Raw genomic sequence first — 24,300 nt, 5'->3', positions numbered from 1 at the left:
GAAGTATTTACCAAGTTCACAATGCCCATTATTAAACTTTGCACAAAAATGAGTAAAGGAATCCTATTTTTTTTGATATCATAGCATACGGAATATCATACATGTAAAAATTGTTAAATATTGATACTTATCATAAAATAAATATTTTGACTTTTTAGGAGGAGCTAATTATATCATTATTTTTTAAAACTAGATGTTGGTCAAACTTTTCAAAAAACGTTTTGACTCATAATTGTATGATAATTCATTATAAAAATTAAACGGTTGATGTTTCAAAATTTGACATTTATTTAAAAATTGTAAATAAATTGAGTGTATTAATTAAATAATAGGAGTAATATTAATATAAGATACTCTCGGTCTTTAAAATTTGCATCATATAAATCAAATATGTAAGAGGTAAGTTGTCATGTGATCAGACTAGCAGACTATCATTATAATTATCATATCTAATGTATTCCACTCATAGGAACTATAATCATAATTTAGGGAGGAAAATAAAACGTCAATTCATACCCATAAAGAAAAATGGCGAGTAATGAGTTTTTGTGATTCAAGAAATATCCTCAGAAAAATATTTTCTACAACAACCGGCAAGCCTGCATATCAGTTAGAAAGCTATTAGACTAGTAGACTTTGTCAACTAAAAATACATGTAGCGCATGTTAAAATTGGCCAACAATTATGAATGATGACCAAAGGAAGTCAACTGTTGGGAAGCCGGAAACCTCTCCATGTCATGCCGATTTTGGGTCTAAATTCGGTTTGTTGAAGTCCAATGTACTTTATTAATCTTTGAAATTAAATTAAAATAACTAAAAAGGTTTTAAAATCAAGTTTTCAATTTGCATTCAAGAATTAGAGAAATAGTCAAAGAAATTAGTATTTGAACATAACATCTGAAGTATTAGAATTATCAACTTGATACTTGATATGAAGTTTTCATTTAGGTGTGTTTTTGCTAGAAATTTAGTTAAATATAAGCTTTGCCAAAAGAGAAGAAGAACTCATGGTTCCACACTTATTCGAATGAGCTAAGGTCTGAGAAATGGAGATTCGTCCGAGTTGTTGATGGCCCACAAACACGTGTTTCTTGTGAGTGATGTTTCAAAACAACATTTTAATTCTTAAATCAGGCGAAGGAGCCTTATTATGATTGTTGCGGGAAATAATAAGAAGAAAAAGGTTATAAGACTTCGTTAATTTGACTTGGTGAGACTAGGAGAAAAGAAATGACTCATGTAGTGAGAGAGACGATTGATGTAATAATGATTAGTTGGTTGATAGATAGGTAAAATTAAAAGTGTTTATAGTGAATCTTGAATGTAGCGTTTGATAGGTTTTTAACTAGTTTATTAAAGAGGTGGTAGCTACTAGCTAGCCACGGCTAATCTGGATGGTGGCAGGACAATGGTGAGTATGATGCTTGAAAAGTGCAACTTAGAAAATTTTAGCCCCAATTTTCAATGTGAGAGTTATTAAGAATTCAACTTATAATTAATCGGAAGTTGATCGATGTCTGAACTTAACCACACTAGCCCTAACTCTTAATTCGGGATCTAATAAGGGTTCATCTTACTAGTTGAAGGCTTTTTTATTCATCCTTATAATAGAGGTTCAAAAAGATCAATTCCCCTCTCTCCTCTTACCTACAAAGGATCATCCTCTTACCAACAATCAATTGAGAATGGGTCGATGTCTAAATTTAACCAAACTTTAGCCCTAACTCCCAATTTGGTATCTAATAAGAGTTCACCTTATTGGTTGAAATACTTATCCATTCATCCTTATAAGAAATATTCAATTCTCACCACTTATAAAAAGATCAACATGTCATCTCTTCTGACATATTTAAATAAAAAATGTATTTTTGTCGGTGTTACAAAAATTAGTACTCAAACTTTAACCCATTCTCTCTCTATCCCTCTAGAATTGCATTGAAGAGAAAATAGAGAATTTTGAGTGGAATATAAAAAGTTGTAAGGTTTGTCCTCAAACATGATAAATGTAATATGAGTATTGAATTGTGTGGATTATTTAAAAAAAAAGAGTTTAAATATGTAGATGAGATGAAAAAAAGTTGATTAAATTTAATTTAAATGAAAAATAATGCATAATGGAAAAAATAATGCAGAATAAAATTAATGCAAATTGAGAGAAAGAAAGAAGTGGCTAACATTCATTAGTGTTGCCTTGATAAAATCTTCCTTAAAAATCAAAATGAACAAATTGCAAAATACTTGAAACCATAAAATTCTACTACCTCTCATAATACGACCTCCTATTTAACCTATTAGTCTCATTTAGTTTTTCACACTTGTCGAAACAATATTTTAATCTCTAATTGTTTTTAATTAAAGATAAAATACAAATTAAGAGTGATAAGTGAATAATGACAAAAAATAAATGAAACTAATGTGTAGAATAGAAGTTTATCATAAATTAATAGGAGTACTTTTCCTAAAATATTAAGACCCCTATAATTTTAATATTTCAAAGAAAAAAAACGGCGGGAAAACTCACAATCCTCTTTACCTAAATTTCCCGCAAAAGCATGATCTCCATTAAATTAGTTAAGTTAGTTAAAAATGGATAACAAAAATACAATAAAAATTCATTATCCATAATCCAAACAAACTAAATTAATCCCTCAATTCCCGCAAAAAAATCAATCAAACATCTTATCTCCCTTCTTTTGTGATCCTATTCTTAGCAAATCACCTTCTAATGGCCGCAAACTGAATATTTCTCACAAAGAGTCAAGAAAGAGACAAAATCATGACAATTTGCAATACTCTAGTTACATCAATCAACAAATTTAATCAAAATAAACCCAAAAATATATTCCACCCAATTTTCAAAAAATTCAAACAAAAAAACAGAATATTTCAGAAAATTCCCGTTTTTCATTTCTTCCCAAAAACCCAATAAATAAAAAAATTCAAAAAATATCAGATAAAAATTCAACCTTTATAAATGTCACCTATTCGATTTCTTCTTCTTCTGCTATGCCTTTCATTATCACCTCTATGTATACGGTCAATAACTGAGGCGGAAGCTTTGTTAGCGTTCAAGAAATCGCTGTCAAATGCAGAATCGTTGGATAGTTGGAAACCCGAGTCAGATCCCTGCAAATGGGAAGGAGTATTTTGCGCAAAAGGAAAAGGGGAAATTCGACGAATACATCTAACAAAAATGAGTCTTTCTGGAAATATAGATGTGAATACTCTAATGGAGGTTAAAAATTTGATTAGTCTTAGTCTTTCCAACAATTCATTTGAAGGTCATATACCTCCATTTAATTTGTTGAAGGATTTAAAGGCACTTTATATTAGTGCAAACAAATTTTCAGGGGAAATTCCGGGAGATTATTTTAGGGATACAACTTTGCGGAGAATTTGGTTGTCGGATAATGAGTTTAGTGGTAAAATTCCCAATTCATTAGGGAAATTGGCAGGTTTAAATGCAATTCATTTGGAAAGGAATAGATTTACGGGTCTAATTCCTGATATTTCGCAGGCAACGGTGACTGAGTTGGATGTTTCGGGGAATGAATTGGAAGGGCAAGTTCCGGTTAGTATGGAGAGGTTTGGGGCGGAGTCGTTTAAGGAAAATTCGGGTGTTTGTGGGAAGTTAGTAGGCAAAGAATGTGTTGATGAAAGGAAAAAGAGCAGTAATTTGAAGGTTACAATTAGTGTTATAGTAGGAATTGTGGTTGTTATGGTGTCACTTCTTGTTGTATCAGCTGTGATAAAGTCTAAGGATGGTGCGAATGGAGAATTTAATGCGTTTGGTAAGGAGCCGGTGGAAGAGGTTGTGGAGGTACGCGTGCAAGGGAGCTCCAAGGGTGGTGTTGGTGGTGGTGGTGGTGATGGTAGTGGAGATAGTAATGGTGGTGATTGCTCGAAGAAATCGACTGATTCCTCGCAAAGAAAAGTGGTAGTGAGCAAGGAAGTCAAAAAGGGTCTCAACAAGGGAAGAGTGCCGGGATGGGTGATCTTACTATGATCAATGATGAAAAGGGTGTGTTTGGTTTGGCGGATTTGATGAAGGCATCTGCTGAAGTGCTCGGAAATTGAGCTCTAGGGTCGGCCTATAAGGCGGTCATGTCAAATGGTGTGTCGGTAGTGGTCAAGAGGATTAGGGATATGAATCAGTTAGGGAAGGATGAGTTTGATGATGAGATTAGAAGGATTGGGAAATTTCGTCATAAGAATATCTTGACACCTCTAGCTTACCATTATCGAAAAGAGGAGAAGCTCGTGGTATCTGAGTACGTTCCTAAGGGAAACTTGTTGTATATCTTGCATGGTATGATCCATTTATTATTTCTCCAAACCTTTGATTATGCTTCATGAACTCGAGGCCAATAACCGGTCTTGAATATTTTTCGTTTCATAGCAGGGGATCGAGGGAAGAGTCAAGGAGAGCTTAACTGGCCTACACGACTCAAGATCATAAAAGGCATTGCGAGTGGATTAAAATACCTATATGCGGAGCTTTCTGAATACGATCTTCCACATGGGAATTTGAAAGCCAGCAACATATTTCTGAGTAGTAACTTTGAACCGCTTCTCTCTGATTACGGATTTTTCAAGATGGTATCACCTACACAAGCAGCACAAGGGATGTTTTCTTATAAAGCACCGGAATCAGTTGAAAACCAACAAGTATCCTTGAAAGGAGACGTATATTGTCTAGGTATCGTCATCCTTGAAGTGCTTACGGGAAAGTTTCCTTCACAGTATCTGAATGCAGGGAAAGGAGGCACAAATGTCATACAATGGGTTCGGTCAGCCATTGAGGACGAGAAAGAATCAGAGTTCTTAGATCCAGATATAGCATCGTCAACAAATTCAGTCGAGGCTATGGTACAACTCCTGCGTTTGGGGTCTAGTTGCACCGAGACTGATCCAAACAAACGGCCTAGTATGGAGAGCGTAATCAGGATGATAGAGGAAATGCATGAGTAACGAGCAATGCCATGATATGTTTAAACCAGTCAGCTGCAAGAGAGTGCAGATTCTGATTAAAAGAATGAGTATTTCATGCTTATTAAGATCCAAATTTAGTAATTGGATCTTGGAAGGGAGATTTTGATTTTTTTTGGTTTTGGGTTCTATCTTGGTATGAAGGAATTGTAACATCTACTCTTAAAAGCTCTCACAGAGTTTTGCATAGTGTTGCAATCTCAATGGGGCAAATGAGTATAGGCTATAGCTGACAGCTACAGCATTTCACGGTTATATTTTACTTGTTTGTTAGGTTTTCGAGTTAGGAAAGTAAATTGTGGCATAATAGAAAGATTTAAGTTTGTGTGTTGATGGTAATTTGGAGGAAAACATTCCATTTTTATCTTAACCACATGGATTGATTTCTTACTAATAATGCAGCAAGATGTTAACTTTTACTAAATGTTACGGTGTCTAAATGTTACGGTGTCGGGGAGTATATGTAAGCCTATATTTGGTTATGGTAACCTAAAAGTTGTTACAATACGGCTGAAATACGGTGATGCAGAAAACAATTTGCATAATGATTGAGGAATGGAGATAGACAATGGTGTGCAAGTGTTCTGCAGGAATAAGTGTGAAAACTAGACGTCCCGCTGCTAATGAACTAATTCTATTTCCCAATTTTTCATAAATCATAATTTTGTGTGTATTTTCTTAGATTATTTGTACTTTATTCTTTTAATAACTCATTGTTTATAAAAAAAAAAGAGGCTCATTTAAAATGATTTGATTATTGAAAACACAAGATGATTGTTTCTACCAATGTTAAAGAGAGAAGACATTTAAGCCAATACTATTTGATATACTCCCTCCACTTCGCACCAATCATCCCATTTGGATTTTTACACTATCCAATACACTAATTCAATCATAAATATCTCTACTTGAGTATGAATAAATTTTTTAAAAAACAATATTGATAAAATTTACATTAATACAAAGTAAACAAGATCTTACTTGACTATATTTTAACATCTAAATAAGCATAAAACAGAAATCAAGATGATCAATGGGTAGTGTCAAAAAATCAAATGAAACAATTATTCTAAATTTGCAACATCTGCAAGCTAGGTTTTCTCCACCACCGAAACCATTTGTGTGGGAAAAAAATTGGAATTCTTGGAGATAATGGTCAAAAAAGAATACTAAACTCCACATTAGAGTAATTCCACATCCATTCCCTTTTAGGACAAAAAATAATAGCCAATCTATTGATTTAAATAAAACACCATTATGTGTTTGGCTTCATATTCTTAAAAAAAAAAAAAGAAAGTAATTTCAGTTCACACAGTCTGATGTATGCTTGCTCACCACACAGTATGCACAACACATCATCACCAGTAAAACGATAGAAAGGCGGTGTTACTACTAACGAAATAATGGGATTAGAGTGACCATACCATAAACACCCAACGTTTCTATCGACAAACTGTCAAGATGCTTCATTCATATTATACTTGCATTATATTGAAAAAGAATACCGAATTTGTGCGTATTTCCTTAAACTATGCATCTGCATGCTAAAAGGTAGGAACAAAACTGAGAAGAAAATTTCTTCCTAAGGAGGATGATCATTCTTTGAAGATTCCTTTCACCAGCCCCTGTAATGGACCTCCTAATCCTACGCCTACCGCTTCTGCCAAATGTTGAGCCTGTGGATTGTAATACTAGAGTCAAGAATCAAGATTTACTATACAATTCAAAAAATAAGATTGAAGGGAAAGAAATAGTGAACCTCGCGCAAGGTCTTTTTTAAATCAAAGGCATCTCTAACTCGTGCGTCCAAAAACGCCCATGTATCACGAAAATCTGAACAAATGGAATTCCAAGGGTTACAAGGAAAGCAGTAATAAGTATAACTTAATCAAACTGTCAAAGACGAGCGCACACACACAGCCCACAAGATTTGACAAAATACAGAGCAATTAAAGAGATTTTTTTTCCTGACATTAGACGTAACATTTTGTAACCACCCCATGACAACTTCTAGGAACTTGGCCAGAAAGCAGAGCAAAAATGTGTAATGATGACAAAGAATGACAAATTCAGTAGACATTGAAATTTTGCAAATAACAGTGAAAAAAGCAAGCAAAGTGTATAAGCTTCTCAGTTCTCGCTAATTTAAATTAAGATCTTGAAAGAAGTGAACACAAGGGAAAATACAACGGACTCCATAAAGCACCCAAGAATTTTGATGAAAAAAAATATAGGCATATCAATGAAGTCTCTGCACGCCTTGAACAATTAACAGTTAAAAGATCTATTCTTAAACTAGTACTTATATTAACTATGTAATTAAGACTCGCACCTCTATATCAAAAGGCCTCATCATACTACTATAAGCAGTGAAACATAATTCGCTATTTAATTCGCCTTTTGAATTCGCGATTTGCTCAAAATGATTCAAAATTAGCCTAAAACCGACTATAATTCGCTTTTCTCAATTCGCAATTCGCAAGGTGATTAGCGAATCATGTGACACTGACTATAAGACTATGAACAATTCGCTTCAATTGAAAAAGAGAACTTTCATAAGATAGTTAAATCTAGCTCTTCGACTGATCGCATTTTTGCTGTCTAACAACATTACTGCATGCAGAGGGGTTTGGAGGTTTATTCCCATCTTTTAAGGGAGGGGTCCATGAAGTTTAGGTTAGCTTCATAACGTCAAATAAAACACTAGAGACATAGCTCTTAGTAAAATCTTGCACCATTTTACTTTCAGCACATCAAAATGGCAATTGCAAATCACTACAGATTCTGCGGTACCTCACTTTATACCTCAACCACGAAAATCAAAAGTTATTAAAGCTATATAAAATTTAAATGCCAACCCTTCTCAAGAAAAACAAAAGAGAGTAGCATTTAAAATGCACATCTGTGATCTGACATAACAAATCATAAGGATAAACAAACCTGGAGATTTGTCAGTCAACATGTAAACCTCAGTTGTGGAGTATATTCCACCAAGCACAGTGCGCTTCACATACCAATCAAGAGCAGAACCATCGTCACCAGCAGCATGCCATATCTCATCAACCAATGCAGCACGTTGCTTAAAACTAGTTGGGACATTTGTCGGTAGTGCCTGGTTATGAAGACAAATAATTAATGATCAGAAATCATGAACTCGAGAAATGACTTCAAATTTCAGTCACAAGCAAACTATCTTATAAGCTGCTGCATACTTTAAGTCCCAAGATACTTCTTCCTTTAAAGGCTATAAAACCCTCTAAAAAGTTGAATAATCATTCTTTTACTGAAGTAGGGTCAATCTCTCTCCATCGTAAACTGACCAATCACAGTGTAAATTAACTATAAGCTACATTTAAACACAGTAAGCAGATGCAAAAAGTAAACTAAAAGGAAAGAGGGATCCAATGCAGAGACAAGATCACCAACAATAACAATGGCTAAGCCTTAATCCCAAGAGTTTGGACCTTTGGGTCAGCTACATGTCGTCTACATGATTTATCATTCTCTATTCATTTCGATTTTGCACCATCTCAACCTATAAACCTTCACATCATATATAAGTTAATCTGCATGCTGTATGTATGAACTATTGGCCAGCGGTTAGACCCCCCTTTCATCATCAATATAGCAAGTCCTAATCCCCTACATTGAAATGAAAATGGAGCATAAATCCGAGACATTTTTGCCTCTTTTAAAGAGAATATTTTGCTACTTTCCACATTACTTAAACAGGGGGGAAGATACCTGAATGCTAAGAGCTTCGGGCCATCTTGATATATATGGAGCCTGCATTTCCAGCCGGATCCTTACAAGTTTTGAGATTCGATGACTGGTAATTAAGTTCTTCAGATCCATGTCAGATTCAATTATATCAATAAGTCTATCCAAACACCCATCCATGAAGAACTGCAATAGCAAAAAATTGAGTTTACTATTTTTAAAGGCTGTGAGCATATGAACCTAACACTTGAACTACTTGAAACACAAATAGATGTTTCACAACCAAAACCTAACCTGATACAAGGTATCACCAAGACAACAACCATGTAAACTACGTTCGACATCTACTAGATGATAGTTGCATTAAATGCATCAAAATTTTTGGACAAGTATCTAAGTAGAGATCAAAACATAATAAACAAAAGAAAAGTCCAACTAAAGGAATATATAGAATATGGATCCATCAAAAACTGAAATGGATAAATAAGCAAGATTTCAAAAGTAAATACCAGTAGTTTGAATTGAGGAAAATCACACTTAAATCTAATCACATTAATTGTATGTCCGTGTAAACTAGACAAACATTACACATTTCTCAAGGCTAATAGACTACGTTTGTTGTGCCATTCAGCACTGTAGTAGATTCAAACAGCCAACTACTAGCAGGACATATGTCAAAATATGACTAACTTCCACGAAAGTATGGAAGTGAAGATGGAAACATCACAAAGTCAAATTTCTTAACAAATAATTTTATGCAGGGTGAAGAGCGTGTATATAATAATATAGCATCACATTTCTACTGAACATTAGATGAGATATAAATTGTGAGAGGCCTAAATAATAATTTAGTTCCGCATTTACCAACAAATACGAGTAATATGCTCTCCAAGAGATAGATGAATACTTTACCTAGCTGTATTTAAGTAGCTTGCTCATGATTTACACACAACACATAAATTAGTTAACCTAGAAATCGTTATCACCACCAAGAATGATAAACGTGATACCTCAACAATTTTTTAAAGTAGAATTCAAAAGGTTATCTGAATGAGATTCAGCTTCAGCAACAAAAAAAATAGATGCAAGGAAGTCTCCACTAAAATTCAAAAGCTCAACATTTATAAGTAAAACAAGGTTATCTGAATTAAATTCAGCTCCATCAACAAAAGGATAAATGCAAGGAAGGCTCCAAAAATTTCATAGAGAATAATTGTAGCAACGTCGCTTTTCAAACAAGAACGAATTTGTAAATTAGATTTCCATTGCTTCCTCATTTCAAACAAAGTAAAGAAAACAAGATAGGAGAGGAGACTGAACGGAAGGAGAGGAAAATATGAATAAAATGTGGCATTCTAGCCTACATGGCCACTTCATTTTACCTTTGAGCCCATGTCCAATTCAGATACATGCCACTAACACAAATTTTCACTCTAACACTTCATTTTGGGCAAAAGTTATGGAAAATAAAATAGTCAAATTAGACAGCCAGATTACATGTACTTCATTCTAGCTGACAAAAGGAAAGTTTTTCCAAATTGAAAAACATAGTTTTTGTCCTTTCACAAACCATATACAGAAAAATATTGAACACGCGATTGACACTATCTGCAATATTATAACTTGTTTTCAAGCAAATTGAATAACAATTAACAGAAAACTAGTCCTCATGTACCAACAAAAATATCACAAGCTAAACAGGGCTATATAGCAGCAAATGAAAAAAAAAGCTGAAGTTAATAACAACGAAAAGTCAGTAAATTAACAAATCTGCTGAAGATAACAATAACAATTTAAAGCGCAGCAAAATGAAGTAGCCAAATCAGACAGCCGGATACAAGTCATTTTTGCGCTTACAAAAGAAAAAAATCCAAAAATGAAAATCATCCTTTTTTGCCCTTAACAAACCAAACGCAGAAAAATACTCTTAACAGTGTCTGCAACATTATATCTTGTTTTGAAGCAAATAGAATACCGATTAACCGTCAACCACTAAATCACAAGCAAAACAAGACTACATAGCAATAAATGAAGAAATCAGCTGAATATATTGATAACAATGAAAAACGCAGCAATACCTCAACAAGAGCAGCTTCTTTCCTAGGGAAGGATCCCACAATAGAAGGAGAGATGCCAATATCCCTCGCACCCGCCATCATTGCTGCCTCACTCCATCCCAGCCTATTCTGGATTTACATAATCATCATATTTCATAACATTAAAATCATCGCTAACCATTTCACAATTCACAAATATCACACTTATCTATCCCAATTCAAATAATAACACAAAATTTTATTTCACGACACCATAACTAGATATGTAAAATAGTGCACCACTAACAATTTCAGTCTAATCCAAGGGTGTCACTTAGTTCCTTAATCCATGTCTTAAAAGGTTAAGCAAAAATGAGTGAAAAAGGGATAAAATGGTAAAAAGTGTGTTTGAATCCATAAGCAAAAGCCGACTTGGCTTTTCCTCTAGCCAAGGAAAAGCGACTCGACTTTATGTTTTGTTTTGTGCCAGTTTGGTTTTCCCTCGGCCTTATCTATTTCAATGTTCTCGCGTGAAAGTTTTTAGGGCCTACGTAATATAAATAGGCCTAATTACATAGTTTAGGTATCTATGTTTTACGACCCTCTTTCTCTCTCTAAATTGCTCAGAATTTCTCTCTCTCTAAATTGCTCATAATTTCTCTCTCTCTAAAACTCTCCCATTTCTCAATCGGTAATCATACCTCGACTGTAGCATCTTCAAAGCTCCATTGGAGTTTATTCATTGGCAATAAAAACATCTAAACTAGACCGTGGACGTAGCCCAACTACAGGTGAACACGTAAATTGTTGTTTGTGCTTTGTGAGATTCATTATTGCTTTTTAACATTGTTGTTCTTGATAGTTGTTGGTTCTATTTTTGGGTGTTAGTATTCATATATTTCTTGAATCACAAATCATTGATCCTGGGGAGTGGGGGCTCAAACTCTTCAATTGGTATCAAAGCTTGTGGTTCTTGGTGGTTATTTGTGGTTTCTTGATTAGTTTTTGAGACAAGAATGACTTCAATGAAGTTGGACATTGAGAAGATTGATAGGAATCATAATTTTGGCTTGTTGCAAATCAAGATGAAGGCTATTCTTGTAACATAAGGTGCAAAAGGCATCGAATGGAATTGATAAAATACCCATTGGTATGACAATGGCAAAGTGGGAAGACATTAATGGAAAGGCTTTAAATGGCATTCAATTATGTCTCTCCAATGAAGTGCTAAGGGAAGTGGTGAAGTAGAACAAAACAAAAGGATATATGGGATAAATTTGAATCCCTATACATGGCAAAGAATGACAAATAGGTTGCTCTTAAAGAGTAGACTCTATGATCTCCGCCTTCAAGAAGCTAATTCTCTTAAGTCACATTTGGATTAGTTTTGTACAATTGTCATGGATTTGCATAATATTGATGCGGTTGTTGATGATGAGAACTTAGCTATATTCTTGTTATGTTCTTTACCATCCTCTTATAAAAACTTTGCAAGACTTAGCTATATGGTAAGGAGAATCTTAGTTGTGATGATGTAAAGGATGCTTTGATTCAAAGGGACCTTATAGAAAAACAATTGACTCAAAAACCAAATAGGTCAAATGAGGGTTTTTTTGTAAGCGAAAGGACAAATGATAGTAGTTCTAGTGGTGGTGGGAAGAATAAGAATAAGTCCAAGATTTCTAATAAGGGAAAGACATATAATTATTGTAAGTTGAAGAAGCATATTAAGAAAGATTGTTGAAAATGGAAGACTGTGCAAAAGGAGAATAGTTTTAAAGATTCTACATCCGGAGATGCAAGCTATGTTAATGATAGCGATGATGGTGGTGCCTTGGTGGTAACACGTGCGTACAAGGGAAAATATGAGTGGATTCTTGATTTCGGGTTTTCTTTCCACATGAATCCTGATAGAGATTTCTACTATGAGTGAGCAAGGCATAAATGTGCGTAGTAAAAAGGGTGTATTTGTTGGAAAAAGTTTGGGATGTTTTCTTTTTGTGAAGATTGTGTGTTTGGGAAACATAAACGGGTAAGCTTCAAGCCTCGCTATCCATAACACCAAAGGTTTTCTTGATTACATTCACTCAGATGTTTAGGGTCCTTCAAGGAAGGTTTCCTTGGGTGGGTGCAACTACCTTCTTGCTATGATTTATGATTACTCTAGGAAGGTTTGGTGTTTCTTCGTCAAGACTAAGGATGAGTTGATGGGTGTCTTCAAAAATTTGGAAGACAATAATAGAGAAGATGATGAAGCATGAGATTAAGACATTGAGGACCGACAATGATCTTGAATTTGTTAAGATGGAGTTTCTCAAGTTTTGCTCAAAGGCGGGAATAGTAAGGCATTGGACGTGTGTAGATAGGGCTCAACAAAATAGAGTGGCCGAGAAGATGAATAAGACATTGTTGGAAAGAACAAGATGTATGTTGAGTCAAGCAAGACTTAAAATGGAGTTTTGGGCCGAAGTAGGGTCTACGGTGTGCTAATTGACTTCTTCTCTCCGGTGGCGAAGCATTCTTCAATTAGAACCCTACTGTACTGTCTTTGGTGGCGATAAAAGACGTGGAATCACATCAATTGGATGTAAAACTACATTTCTCCACAGTGATTATTGTACGTTAATGAGATCTAAGTGAGGCATCCGGAAGGTTTTGAGGTAATCGTTACGGATAAATATGTGTCGCTTGGAGAGATTGTTGTACGGCTTAAAATAATCTCCAAGACAATGGTATAGAAGGTTTGTTTCCTTTATGTTATCACATGGTTTTATATGGAGTTCATATGATAGTTGGGTCTATATGCGGAGCACTAGTGTGGGGTCCTTGATTTTGTATTGTATGTAGATGATATGCTAGTTGCTTGTAAAAGCATGCTTGAGGTGGAGGATTTAAAGGAGCAATTGTTAAAGGAATGATATAAAGGATCTAGGAGATGCAAAAAAGATTCTAGGAATGGAGATTATTAGGGATATGAACAATTGATTCTTGTATCTTAGTCAAAAGAGATACATGATACATGGATAAGGTGTTGAAGAGGTTCTCTATCAACAGCACCAAGGTTGTTTCCACTCCCTTTGGTTCTCACTTACTCTCTAAAGTTCATTGCCCTCGGACCAAGCAAGAAGAAGATGACATGATGGGTCTTCCATACACAAACGTTGTTCGAAGTATTCTGTATGCTATGGTGTGTAGTTGACATGACATAGGTCAAGCTGTGAGCATGGTGAGTAGGTACATGGGTAATTCGGGGCAACAACATTGGGATGCGGTGAAATGGCTTCATAGATACTTAAAGGGTACATCGGATGTATGCTATAAGTTTGGGATAGACAAGACTAGACTCATTGGTTATCGTGATTTCGATTATGCGGGGACTTGGATGGTAGAAAGTTGGCCTCGAGTTTGGATCCAGAAGCAAAAGTCAACTCGAGTGTATGTTATGTTTTCAGTTTGGTTTTCCCTCGGCTTCTTCTGTTTCAATGTTCTTGCTTGTAAGTGATTAGATCCTATGTACTATAAATAGGCCTGATGACATAGTTTAGGTATTTTAACCTTCTTTCTCTCCCTAGATTGCTTAGAATTTCTCTCTCTAAATTTCTCTCTCATTTCTTGATTGGTGATTATACCTAAATTGTTGCATCTTCAAAGCTCCATTGGAGTTTATTCATTGGCAATAAAGACACTTAGGTTAGACCATGGACGTAGCCTAATTACGGGTGAACCACGTAAATCAATGTGTGTGCTTCGTGTGATTCTTTATTGCTTTACATTGTTGTTCTTGATAGTAGTAGGTTCTGTTATTGGGTCTTAGTATCCATACCATTCTTGAATCACTAATCAATGATCCTAGGTAGTTGGGGATCAAAGTCTTCAATTAACATCAGAGCTTGCGGTTCTTGATGGTTATTTACACAACAACATTACAGAAAAAGATTAATTAAGTCATTTCCACACACGCAAGAAGTTCAAACTGCATTGTTATAATTACTACTACTTGTTAGGAATAATGTGACTTGAGTGCACAATTGGTGTGTGCATTATGTGGTGACTCTTGGGATTGAATAAGTATGTCATGAATGGGTGTATTAATATGAGTCTTAATATTTGTTCAAAGGTTTAATTCAAGATGCTCAACTATGCAAGTCGAGCAATACTGTCAGAAGCTTACTGAAGTGCCGCTCAACCAGCTCACTCGACCGAGCTTCAGGATGGGTCGAGCGAGCAGACAGAATGCAACCAGAAACTTCTTATAGTCCGCTCGATACTACACACCGGAGGACGTAGCCTAAGTTGGGTGAACCTCGTTAAATATTTGTGTCGTTTTATTGCTTTACTTTCTCCTACAAATATCAATATTATCAATATCATTGATAGCGTAATTTATTTGTCACTAAACTTCATACATTCGATCTTGGCAATATTGGAGTTTGAAACACATTGTTCGAACTCTAATACACGTTCTCACTACTATTATTTGAAAAAACAAAAATTAAGCAATTGATGAATGGTTAATCACTGCCATACCACGTGATGGAGAGAAGCGTGAAGAACACGTGTTTGTTCCTCTTTGTATTCCTTAACTGGGCGTCTTGAGCGAGCTTCTTCCGACGATGATTGAGAAGAAGAATTGGGAATATCAGATTGAGTAGATGGATTAGAATGGGAAAAATTAGGTTTATGGCTTGAGGCGGAAAATGAAGAATTAGAATTGGATGTACAAAACGTAGTCGACTTAAGAATTGAATAACGATAAATGTAACCATCATTAATGTTTCTGCCATTTCTGACTGTTCGAAGAGAATCAGAGAACTTTTTCGCCACTGTACGATACATGGTAGCAATCAGACAGAGAATGAATCAGTTCAGGGTGGAGAATGGAGAAGAAGAAGAAGTGGTTAGAAGAGTGTTAGCGACGGAGAATGGGCGGAAGAGTAGCCGGTGCTTTTCGGAGATGCAAAACCCACGTATTCCATTTTATACTGCGCCACGTGTGTTCTTCATTAGCCATGTCTCTTGTGCCAATATTGCATTTTTTATTTTTGTTTTGAATAAATCGATAAATGTTGGTATTAATATTTGTCGTTATCTTTTTTATTGTATTGACTCTTTTTATAAATTTAAATTTAAATTCTTAAAATGTGCTTGACATATTTCATATTTTCATTTCTCTTATTTTTGATTTTTAGAAAGGTAAATTTATTAAGGATATACAATCTGAAATAGTAGATGAGTCACATACGTAGGCGGACGAGATAGTTATTGATATGGAGGGTCATATTATTTTATATCTACAAAGTCATCGTTATGATAGGTTTAGAGGTCAGTTGCATGACCTAGATGATATCACTTAACCAGTATCTACTATCTAGAAGTAAGACATATGGTTGTCGGTTTATGATTATTGGATTTCTCATAAACCAGGAGAAATATCATGGATGGTGAGAGTGTGTCTTAATAATAAAGCAAGACACAACCATACATTTTCAGTTTATAGAGTAATAGAGATGGTCGTATAAAAGCAATTAGGTTACTAAATAACATTTCAGAACATATAAGGGAGTTTAATGAGACTGGTATGCAACATACTTTTATAAAGTTCTGTCGCTTGGAGATCTTGATGACTCATGTCAACGTAACGGGGTAGTTTTAAAAATGGTCACATACATCATGATCATTTATGGGCAAACATCATAAACAAAACATGGTAAGACAATAGGAAATAAACAAATTACCATATTAAAATAATTTTAAAATCTTACATAATTAGCTCTGTCATCTACAGCAAAAGAGGAATTTACATCTTCCCCCTGAGATAAGAAATGAGTGGGACTCTATTTTGAGCCAGTCCATATACTTAAGAATAGTCTCTAATTAAATAGATTACCGGATTAGTGTTTGATCCACAATACGCCCGCAATAAGGGAACTTACCCCATCTCTTAGCGATAATACTAGTAACGCCAAACGAGATTAAATAGAAGCCATGTGCTGGTCAATAGGCATCAATAGGTCGTAATGGATTTTAATGTTTTCACCTTGAAATTTTGTTGTTTCGATTTTTTTCTCTATTTTAAGGACGAACACCTGGTAACTTATTTATCAATAACATCTTTTGACATTTTGGTTTATTAGAAGGTTGTTTTCCCATTGTGTAAGGGCATCACATTAACCGTTTCATCAAAGAGACGAGATTATGTTATTTCATGTTTGTTTATGTCCAAATCTAGGTAATACTTCCCATATTTCAATTACAGGTTTATTCGTGAAGAAGAGCAGGAGAAGAGAAATTAATAGCTTTGAAGCAATTTTCTCTATTGTTGAAGTTTCAAATTAAGTTATTGTTGAAGTTTTAAAGTGGATATGAATTAGATGGGAGAGAATGAGATGATATATTTGATTAACTAGGTTGGGTTAAAGGTCAAAGGTAAATTGACTTGGTCAAATGTCATTTTAGAGGTTAGTATATCATTTTAACTTTCGGCTATTGAAATGAAAAGTTAGATGAACTAAAATGGGGGGAAATCCCTAATTTTGAAGAAAGAAGGGAGGGTCAATAAAATGGTGGATAAGCATAGATGGAGAAGATAGAAAGAGGAAGTGAAAGTGAGCGGTAATTTGGATAGAGTTAAAGATATTTAAATTGACTTTACGGTTATTAAAAAGTCTAATTATTTGACTTGGATGACATGGTTTACAACATAAACAATTTTCAATTTATAATGGTTATCACTCTAGAAAATGAATTTTACTACCATAAATAATAAATGAATCAAATTATGTAACTTTAATTAATAAATGATTCCAATCAATAAATAAAAAATTACCAATAATAATCCAATCTTTTCATGGTTTTCTACAAGAATCTCATCTATTAATTAACCATAAATATGGTATTTGCCTAGAATAAATTTGGATAACCCAGACTTATTATAGTAGGTAATTCAAAAAAAATAAACTGAAAAATAAAAAATTAAAATTAGAGAAAAATTTTAAAAATTTATATAAAAAGTTCTGAATAATAAAAATAATTCTAAATTATTTTAAATATTTTTTTAACATTTTATTTTAATTTATTTTTTTTAAAAAATTAAACATAATATAGTAAATCATCCGGTTATCAGATTTACACAAAGAAATACTCCTTAAGTTGGAATCATGTAATCAATAGATAAGATCATTGTCATCATAATTTATAAATGATTATTATTATTATTATTATTATTATTATTATTAATCACAGCTATTTTAAAACTGGATCAAAAAGATCCCATAAAAACACAAATTGGATCAAAAAGGTAGAACAAACATTAATCCTTCGTCTACCGCTTGTGGAAAATCAAAAATTTAGGGCGAGTATTCTGGCAATTTGGGTTTAGGGAAACAACATCTTTGGGATCCACTGGTAGAAAGCTCAACCATCATTTTCATCCACAAACGAGGACCTGGTGGAATCCATTGATGACGGTTGCTAATTCCCTGGAGTACCTTACTAGTACTACTACTAGGTATTGTCAACTGTCTTATGATTTATCTCTATTCTTCAACAATTATTGTTTTAATATCTGATTTAATATTTTCAATTTTTCTGTGCGGCTATAACCTTATTACTCATCTGGGTTCAACTAACATGTTTTCCAATTCATTCTTCTATGTACCTCATATTGTAGTGTTGGACGATTTGCTTCATATCCTGATGCTTAGTTTTGATTAACTAATTCCCTTGTGAGCAGTTAGCTACACTTTTCTGATTTTGTTGATATGAAGTATGAACCATTTTTCTAATTTAAGGCTTCATTATATGGATTATAACTTATAAGTGCTCCATGATTACATTATTTTGCATAATAGTCTCTATCGCTGCCCAATTTTTATTTCTAATTTAAGGTTTCATTATATGGATTATAACTTATAAGTGCTCCATGATTACATTATTTTGCATAATAGTCTCTATCGCTGCCCAATTTTTATTAATGACTAGCTTTTGAAAACCTTCCCAACTAACTGAAAGAAGAAAAAGTTGCTAGTCGGAAAGCGACTATGTGGTGTTTGGTAAAAGGCTTTTGCGTTGGTTTTGGGTTGGCTCTTAGCTCTTGGCTTGTTAGTTGGTCAAAAAGCCCAAAAACAAAGTTGTTGGTTCATGGCTGGCTTAGTCAAAATGAAAAAGCTGCTATGTTTGGCGGTTTTCCTTGGCTTTTGGCATGTTTGCCCACTTAATGAATAACAACTAACCTAATTTATCAAACATCTTTCTAGCCTATCCAGCTAGCTTAAAAGCAAAAAATGACAACCAATACTCTCTGTTGGTTAATCAAGCCTACTGAATCTGGCAACAATTGACAACCATTTGTAATTTGCAAACACCCCATATATATTTCAATGATTTAGCAAAACTTTTATACGCCATATGTAATAAATTGGGTCTCAAGTTCAAACCTTTGGAGACTTAGCAATGTGTCCATGATAGTCGTTTGCTCATTGTTTAAGAGATTCACCCGATTGTGTGGGGTGCAATTTACCCAACTCGGGGCTTCACTCACCAAGTTGGCGGCTTCCAAATAATAAAAGAAAAAAATTGCCGATACCTGTTTTTTTAAGTTTCATTTATCCGTCTTAAGTCTTAACTAATTTGTTCAATGTTTGATTGGTCCGATGTTTTATTACAAAGTTTATATTGGGCAGTGTCCTCTTTGATCTGCCTATTTTACTTGTATGATTTTCTTCTCATCTGAAATTAATTGTCAGTCTTGTTTTAAAGCTATTAATGTGACTACTATATCAGTGTGGAGGTAGTTATTAGCTAAAGGATTATTTTAGCTGTTTTATGATACATTCTGTTGCATAAAGTGAGAATTTGCACTTACCAAGGTACTATTTTGGTACACCATGAATCATGATTTATTGAATTGGGAATGCTAGTGATTTGTAGAAACTAGAAACTAGTGTGATGCTCAACTTTAAGGTTTTTCCCTTTATAAACATATATTTCAGGAGTTTTGAAGTCCTGTTGTAATTTCCAAATGGTAGCTGGGTTGTCATTGTCTATGCAAAGGATATCACTTTCTTGTTGGTGCACAAAAAGTACATTAGGACAGCTAACATGGAGCAGATCTAGAAACAAAATAGAGAAGATTGATACAAAATGTTCTAAGATATTTGCTTCATTACATAGTAAAACCGAAAGTGTTCGGGTTTTTGTGCTCTCAGACTTGCATACTGATTATGTTGAGAACATGACATGGGTGAAGCGTATGTCTTCTTCTAGCTACCAGGATGATATCCTCCTTGTTGCTGGAGATGTGGCTGAGACATATGATAAGTTCTTCTTGACTATGTCTCTTTTGAAGAATAAATTCAAACATGTTTTCTTTGTGCCCGGAAATCATGATCTTTGGTGCCGCAGGGAGGGCGAAGAATTTGTAAGTATCAATTCCTGTTTTATAAGTCCCTTTCTTTATCATACATTCTTTTGTTCCTTCTTTGTTTCATGTTGACATACAATCGGAGTCTTCTTCACTGATTGGTTAGTGTTATCTTGCTTTCTAACTTCAAAGAGCTCTGGATTGACTATTTCTATTGCCTTTATTGGCAGCTAGCTACCCATACTGGAAAAAATGAACCTCATCTTTTTGCCATATTATCGAGTTTTCAAATGCGTATGTACATTCCATTTGTTCATGCCTGCTTGCATGTGCTACATGTCTTTATGTTTGAAGCAGAGTCACAAAACCTATTAGCTCAAGTGAATAATGGATTAATGGCCTAGAAGTTTCGACTTCAGATTTATGAGATGTGAATTGTAGTGAGAATGTGAGATATTCTCTTAGCTCATGACTCGTGTATGGATTTTAAAATACTTCAAGAAAATGACACACTGAATTTCCCACATTTGTTGATTTTACAACTGTGTATAGTCGTTGGGTTTCATATTATGGGTCAAGTTACAAACATGTCCCTGCTGTAAAACACCATCTCAATTTTTACCGCTAGGGAGAAAGCCTTTATGTGGCATTTGAGAAGTGTAGTTTTTAATTGTAGTTATAATCTTACGCTCTTACCTCATCATAAACCAAGTTGGCAGATTATTAAGCATAAGCTAGGCTATTTCCTTTATTTCTGCCCCATTTTCTTACTAAGAGATGCTTCAATATTAAGGATTAGCTTTTGAGTCTTCAAAAATTCTTTGAAGTTCAGTGTCAAGAAGACATATGCGTCATATAGAGCATGTTGTACACTATTGCTGGTCTCTGCTCTTTTCAACACTGTTTTCATTAACAGCATTTGCACCGACAGCATGGTGTCAAATTGCGATAACAGTCGTAATTGTGGTAACAGAATGGTGATTTGGTAGCGAGGGTGATGCAGTTATTGTAATGTCTAATTGTCTTTCAAAACCATAAAATGCCTAATTGTCGTTCAAAACCATAAAATATCCCTTGATTCTGCCCAAAATGCGGTTTTTTGCACCTTTACAATGCGGGAAATATTGGTTTGTTTATTTTTAAAAGCTTTACGACTGATGCGATGACATGCGACCTTGTTTTTGCGCCTATATGCTAACAAAGCATATTGATAATATGTTTTGTTGTCTGCCGCAAGTCTTCTCAAATTTTATTCCAAGTTCAAATGTCCTGCAGAGTTTTTATTTGCTTTCTGCAGTCTTAGAAGTATATTAATAAGTGTTTTTTATCATAATTTTTGACCAGCTTGATTCACTTGATAAACTCAACGCATTGCTTCATGCATGTGATGAACTTGGAGTGGAGTCAAATCCTTTAATCATAGATGACCTGGGGATCATACCCCTCTTCTCATGGTATCATGAGGTAAATCGTAGGTTTCTCTTTCTTGTTGGTGTTTCTTGAAAGATCATCGTCTTTATGATTGGAATAATTTTCCTATCCCTTCCTAACTATTTTCTAACTAAAGCTTTATGCATTTTAGAGCTTTGATAAGGAGCAAGACATAACAGGAGTAAGAATACCTTCTTTGGAGATGGTAAATATTTCGTAAGTTAGCATATATGTGATATGTATCTATTGCTTCAATAGTGTATAACGTGCTGCAGTTGATTTTTGATGCAAAGATTTTCCATATTGTTGGGATCAAGGTTTTGGCACTTTTTTGTTGTAGGCTTGCAAAGATTTTCATGTGTGCAGATGGTCTGCTGAGCTTTGTAATCGGGATGATTCTCTTGCTCGGTATTTTGATGTTATGAATGAGAAAAATGCCCTTGTAATTGATAAGATCCAGAGAAAATGTGAAAAAGTAATTACATTTTCCCATTTTGTTCCTAGGTTAGTTTTTAAAGGAATTTGTTCTATGATAGGAAGTAATCGGAAAACAAGTGCTTGGGGTTGGGGTGGCCGGAGTGGAATTTCGAAAATTGTTTAAAAATTTCCTTTAGAAGGGTCAATTGTTGAAGCGACATCTATAAGCTACTAATCTGATTCACATTCTGAACGCAACAGGCAAGAACTATGTCCGGAGAAAAGAATGCTTTTCTATCCAAAGCTCCCTAAAATGATCGGTTCTGACTTTCTCGAGGCTCGCCTAAGATCTATACATGGTGCCGAAGGGAACGAAGCTGCATGCCATGTTTTTGGCCACACCCATTTCGGCTGGGATGCCATTGTTGATGGTATCAGGTGTGATTCCTCTTTTTGACATTGACTTTAAGCTCTTGAGTTAGCTTATGCTGCTATATGGTTCATCTTTTAGACAGCATTGTGATTCGAAATAAAATTTGTCGATAGTATTTTAGTAGTGTTTGGTATTATTATCACGCAGGTATGTGCAGGCACCGTTGGCTTATCCTAGAGAGCGGAAAAGAAGAATGAATGGAAGTGAAGATTGGTTACCATTTTGCTTATATTCTGATGGAAGATTCACTGATCGACATCAGTTTTACTGGTCGGAGTATTATTCAATTAATTCAAGGAACCCGGATGACTTGCAACTTGCACCTTGGGTTGCCAAGTTTTACAAAAGACGAGTGTCTTAACCTACAATCCCATGCTTATCTGCAGCCGACCTTGAAAATCTTAAGAGGTTTGGAGCGTGCGAAAGTATGATGCTGTGTTTAGTGCATCATGTCATGTTTCAACCAACAAATATGTGTAAAACCAACACATAATTCATGATTGATGTTTAAAATCTTGATTATGTAGCTAGAGTCTAAAAACTAGTGTTCATCATTCTCTCTTTGACAGCCGATATTGCATGCATTGCACGTGAATCGATACTAGAAACTTCTGTGGTGGAATGTTTACACTTACACAGGATGGGTAGTGGATATTACAATTGAGTTTAAACTTAAGGGAGTAGTAATCTATGAAGGGCAAGCTTTGTTTACCAAGGAACTAAGGTTTCCACTTTCTAGTAAGATTTTGTTTAGTTCACATTATAAAATATTAACAATTAGTAAAATTAATTTTAATAAGTAAAAATAGTCTTAATTAGTAAAAATTAGTTATAACCAGTAAAATTTAATTACAATTAGTAAAAATTAGTTACAATCAATACAAGTAATTATAATTTATAAATAAAAATCATTTACAATCAGTAAAATTAAGTTATAATCGGTAAAAGTCAATTTAATTAGTAAAAATCAATTAAAATAATAATGATCAAATGAATTAATCAGAGCCTAAGTTGCTAATATGCCAGTAATGAATAAGGATAATCACATGTCCAAGATTTTAATAGACATCAGTTTTAGAATTATTTTATAATACATATTCTCATCCACAGCGTGCATTTAGTATCATACTTTATTATTTTTAAATTCTCACATCCGATTATAACAGTTGAATGAAAAAATATGACAGTAGTATGGAATCATATATTAAGTAGACACAAGTAGGGATGACAATTCACTCCGAATCCGATTCGATTCGAGAAAAATAATCCGATTCGAGTCTGAAGAAAAGGCTATCCGACTCCAACTCCGACTTCACGATCCGAATCCGAGTTAGAGACGGATCGGAGTTGGACCTTATTAAAAATCTGACACTCCGACCCGACTCCGATCATGAAAGAAATCCGACTTTGAATTTGACTTTTAACCCAATATTTTGTTTCCTTTAAAACTCTAGACGTGACTAATTCAAGCTCTCTCTCATATTAATTGTAATTTTCGATTTTGAAAAACTACTTGGTATTTTTATTTAGTCAATCAATTAAAATATGACAAATCAGATCAAGAGAAATAAAATACGCCAAATCAAAATGCGAGAAAATTTTGTTAAATTGTAGCATTAGTAATATTTCTCATCTTAAACTTTAATTCAAAGTATATATTTTTTTGTTAGATTGTATTTAAAAAATATATTTTGTTAACTTCGTATGCTTTAAATCATTAGTATAATATTACAACGATAAAGTTTGATAATAATCCGACTCCGTTGTAGGTCCGAGAGTCTGAGTTGGGGCAAACTTGAATTATGCATAATCCGACTCCGAGTGGAGGTGGACTGAAAAAAAAAGTTCGACTAAAATCCGAAGCAAAATCGGAGTATGTATAATCCGAGCCGAGTCCGACCCATTGCACAC

General features: G+C 34.4%; 2 protein-coding genes and 1 pseudogene across 3 annotated transcripts; 2 read left to right on the top strand and 1 right to left on the bottom strand.

Moving 5' to 3' along the window:
* Nucleotides 1-2,976: 2,976 nt before the first annotated feature.
* Nucleotides 2,977-5,182, top strand: LOC130823708 (pollen receptor-like kinase 3; annotated as a pseudogene).
* Nucleotides 5,183-6,197: 1,015 nt separating this feature from the next.
* On the bottom strand, nucleotides 6,198-15,785 carry LOC130823709 (uncharacterized). The gene is made up of 6 exons (XM_057688439.1): nucleotides 15,275-15,785; nucleotides 10,790-10,897; nucleotides 8,736-8,897; nucleotides 7,932-8,103; nucleotides 6,751-6,824; nucleotides 6,198-6,667 (listed from the first exon to the last, which is right to left on the bottom strand). The coding sequence occupies exons 1-6, from the start codon at nucleotides 15,581-15,583 to the stop codon at nucleotides 6,587-6,589; spliced, it is 906 nt and encodes a 301-aa protein (XP_057544422.1). The 5' UTR covers nucleotides 15,584-15,785; the 3' UTR covers nucleotides 6,198-6,586.
* A 2,192-nt stretch (nucleotides 15,786-17,977) lies between these two features.
* On the top strand, nucleotides 17,978-23,195 carry LOC130823707 (uncharacterized). Of its 2 annotated transcripts, XM_057688437.1 has the most exons (7): nucleotides 17,978-18,254; nucleotides 19,738-20,165; nucleotides 21,453-21,572; nucleotides 21,691-21,744; nucleotides 21,880-22,043; nucleotides 22,218-22,394; nucleotides 22,537-23,195. In XM_057688437.1, exons 2-7 carry the CDS (start codon nucleotides 19,767-19,769, stop codon nucleotides 22,748-22,750), a joined length of 1,128 nt encoding a protein of 375 aa, XP_057544420.1. In that variant the 5' UTR covers nucleotides 17,978-18,254; nucleotides 19,738-19,766; the 3' UTR covers nucleotides 22,751-23,195. The 2 variants fall into 2 exon arrangements, with proteins under 2 accessions (XP_057544420.1, XP_057544421.1); XM_057688438.1 differs by lacking the exon at nucleotides 21,880-22,043 and having other exon boundaries at nucleotides 21,691-21,755; nucleotides 22,537-23,191.
* The last annotated feature ends 1,105 nt before the right edge of the window (nucleotides 23,196-24,300 follow it).

This window comes from Amaranthus tricolor, chromosome 9, assembly GCF_026212465.1.
Source record: "Amaranthus tricolor cultivar Red isolate AtriRed21 chromosome 9, ASM2621246v1, whole genome shotgun sequence".
Taxonomy (NCBI): Eukaryota; Viridiplantae; Streptophyta; class Magnoliopsida; order Caryophyllales; family Amaranthaceae; genus Amaranthus; species Amaranthus tricolor.
The sequence above is the reverse complement of the archived record's forward strand: the minus strand, read 5'-3'. Positions and strand labels throughout refer to the sequence as shown.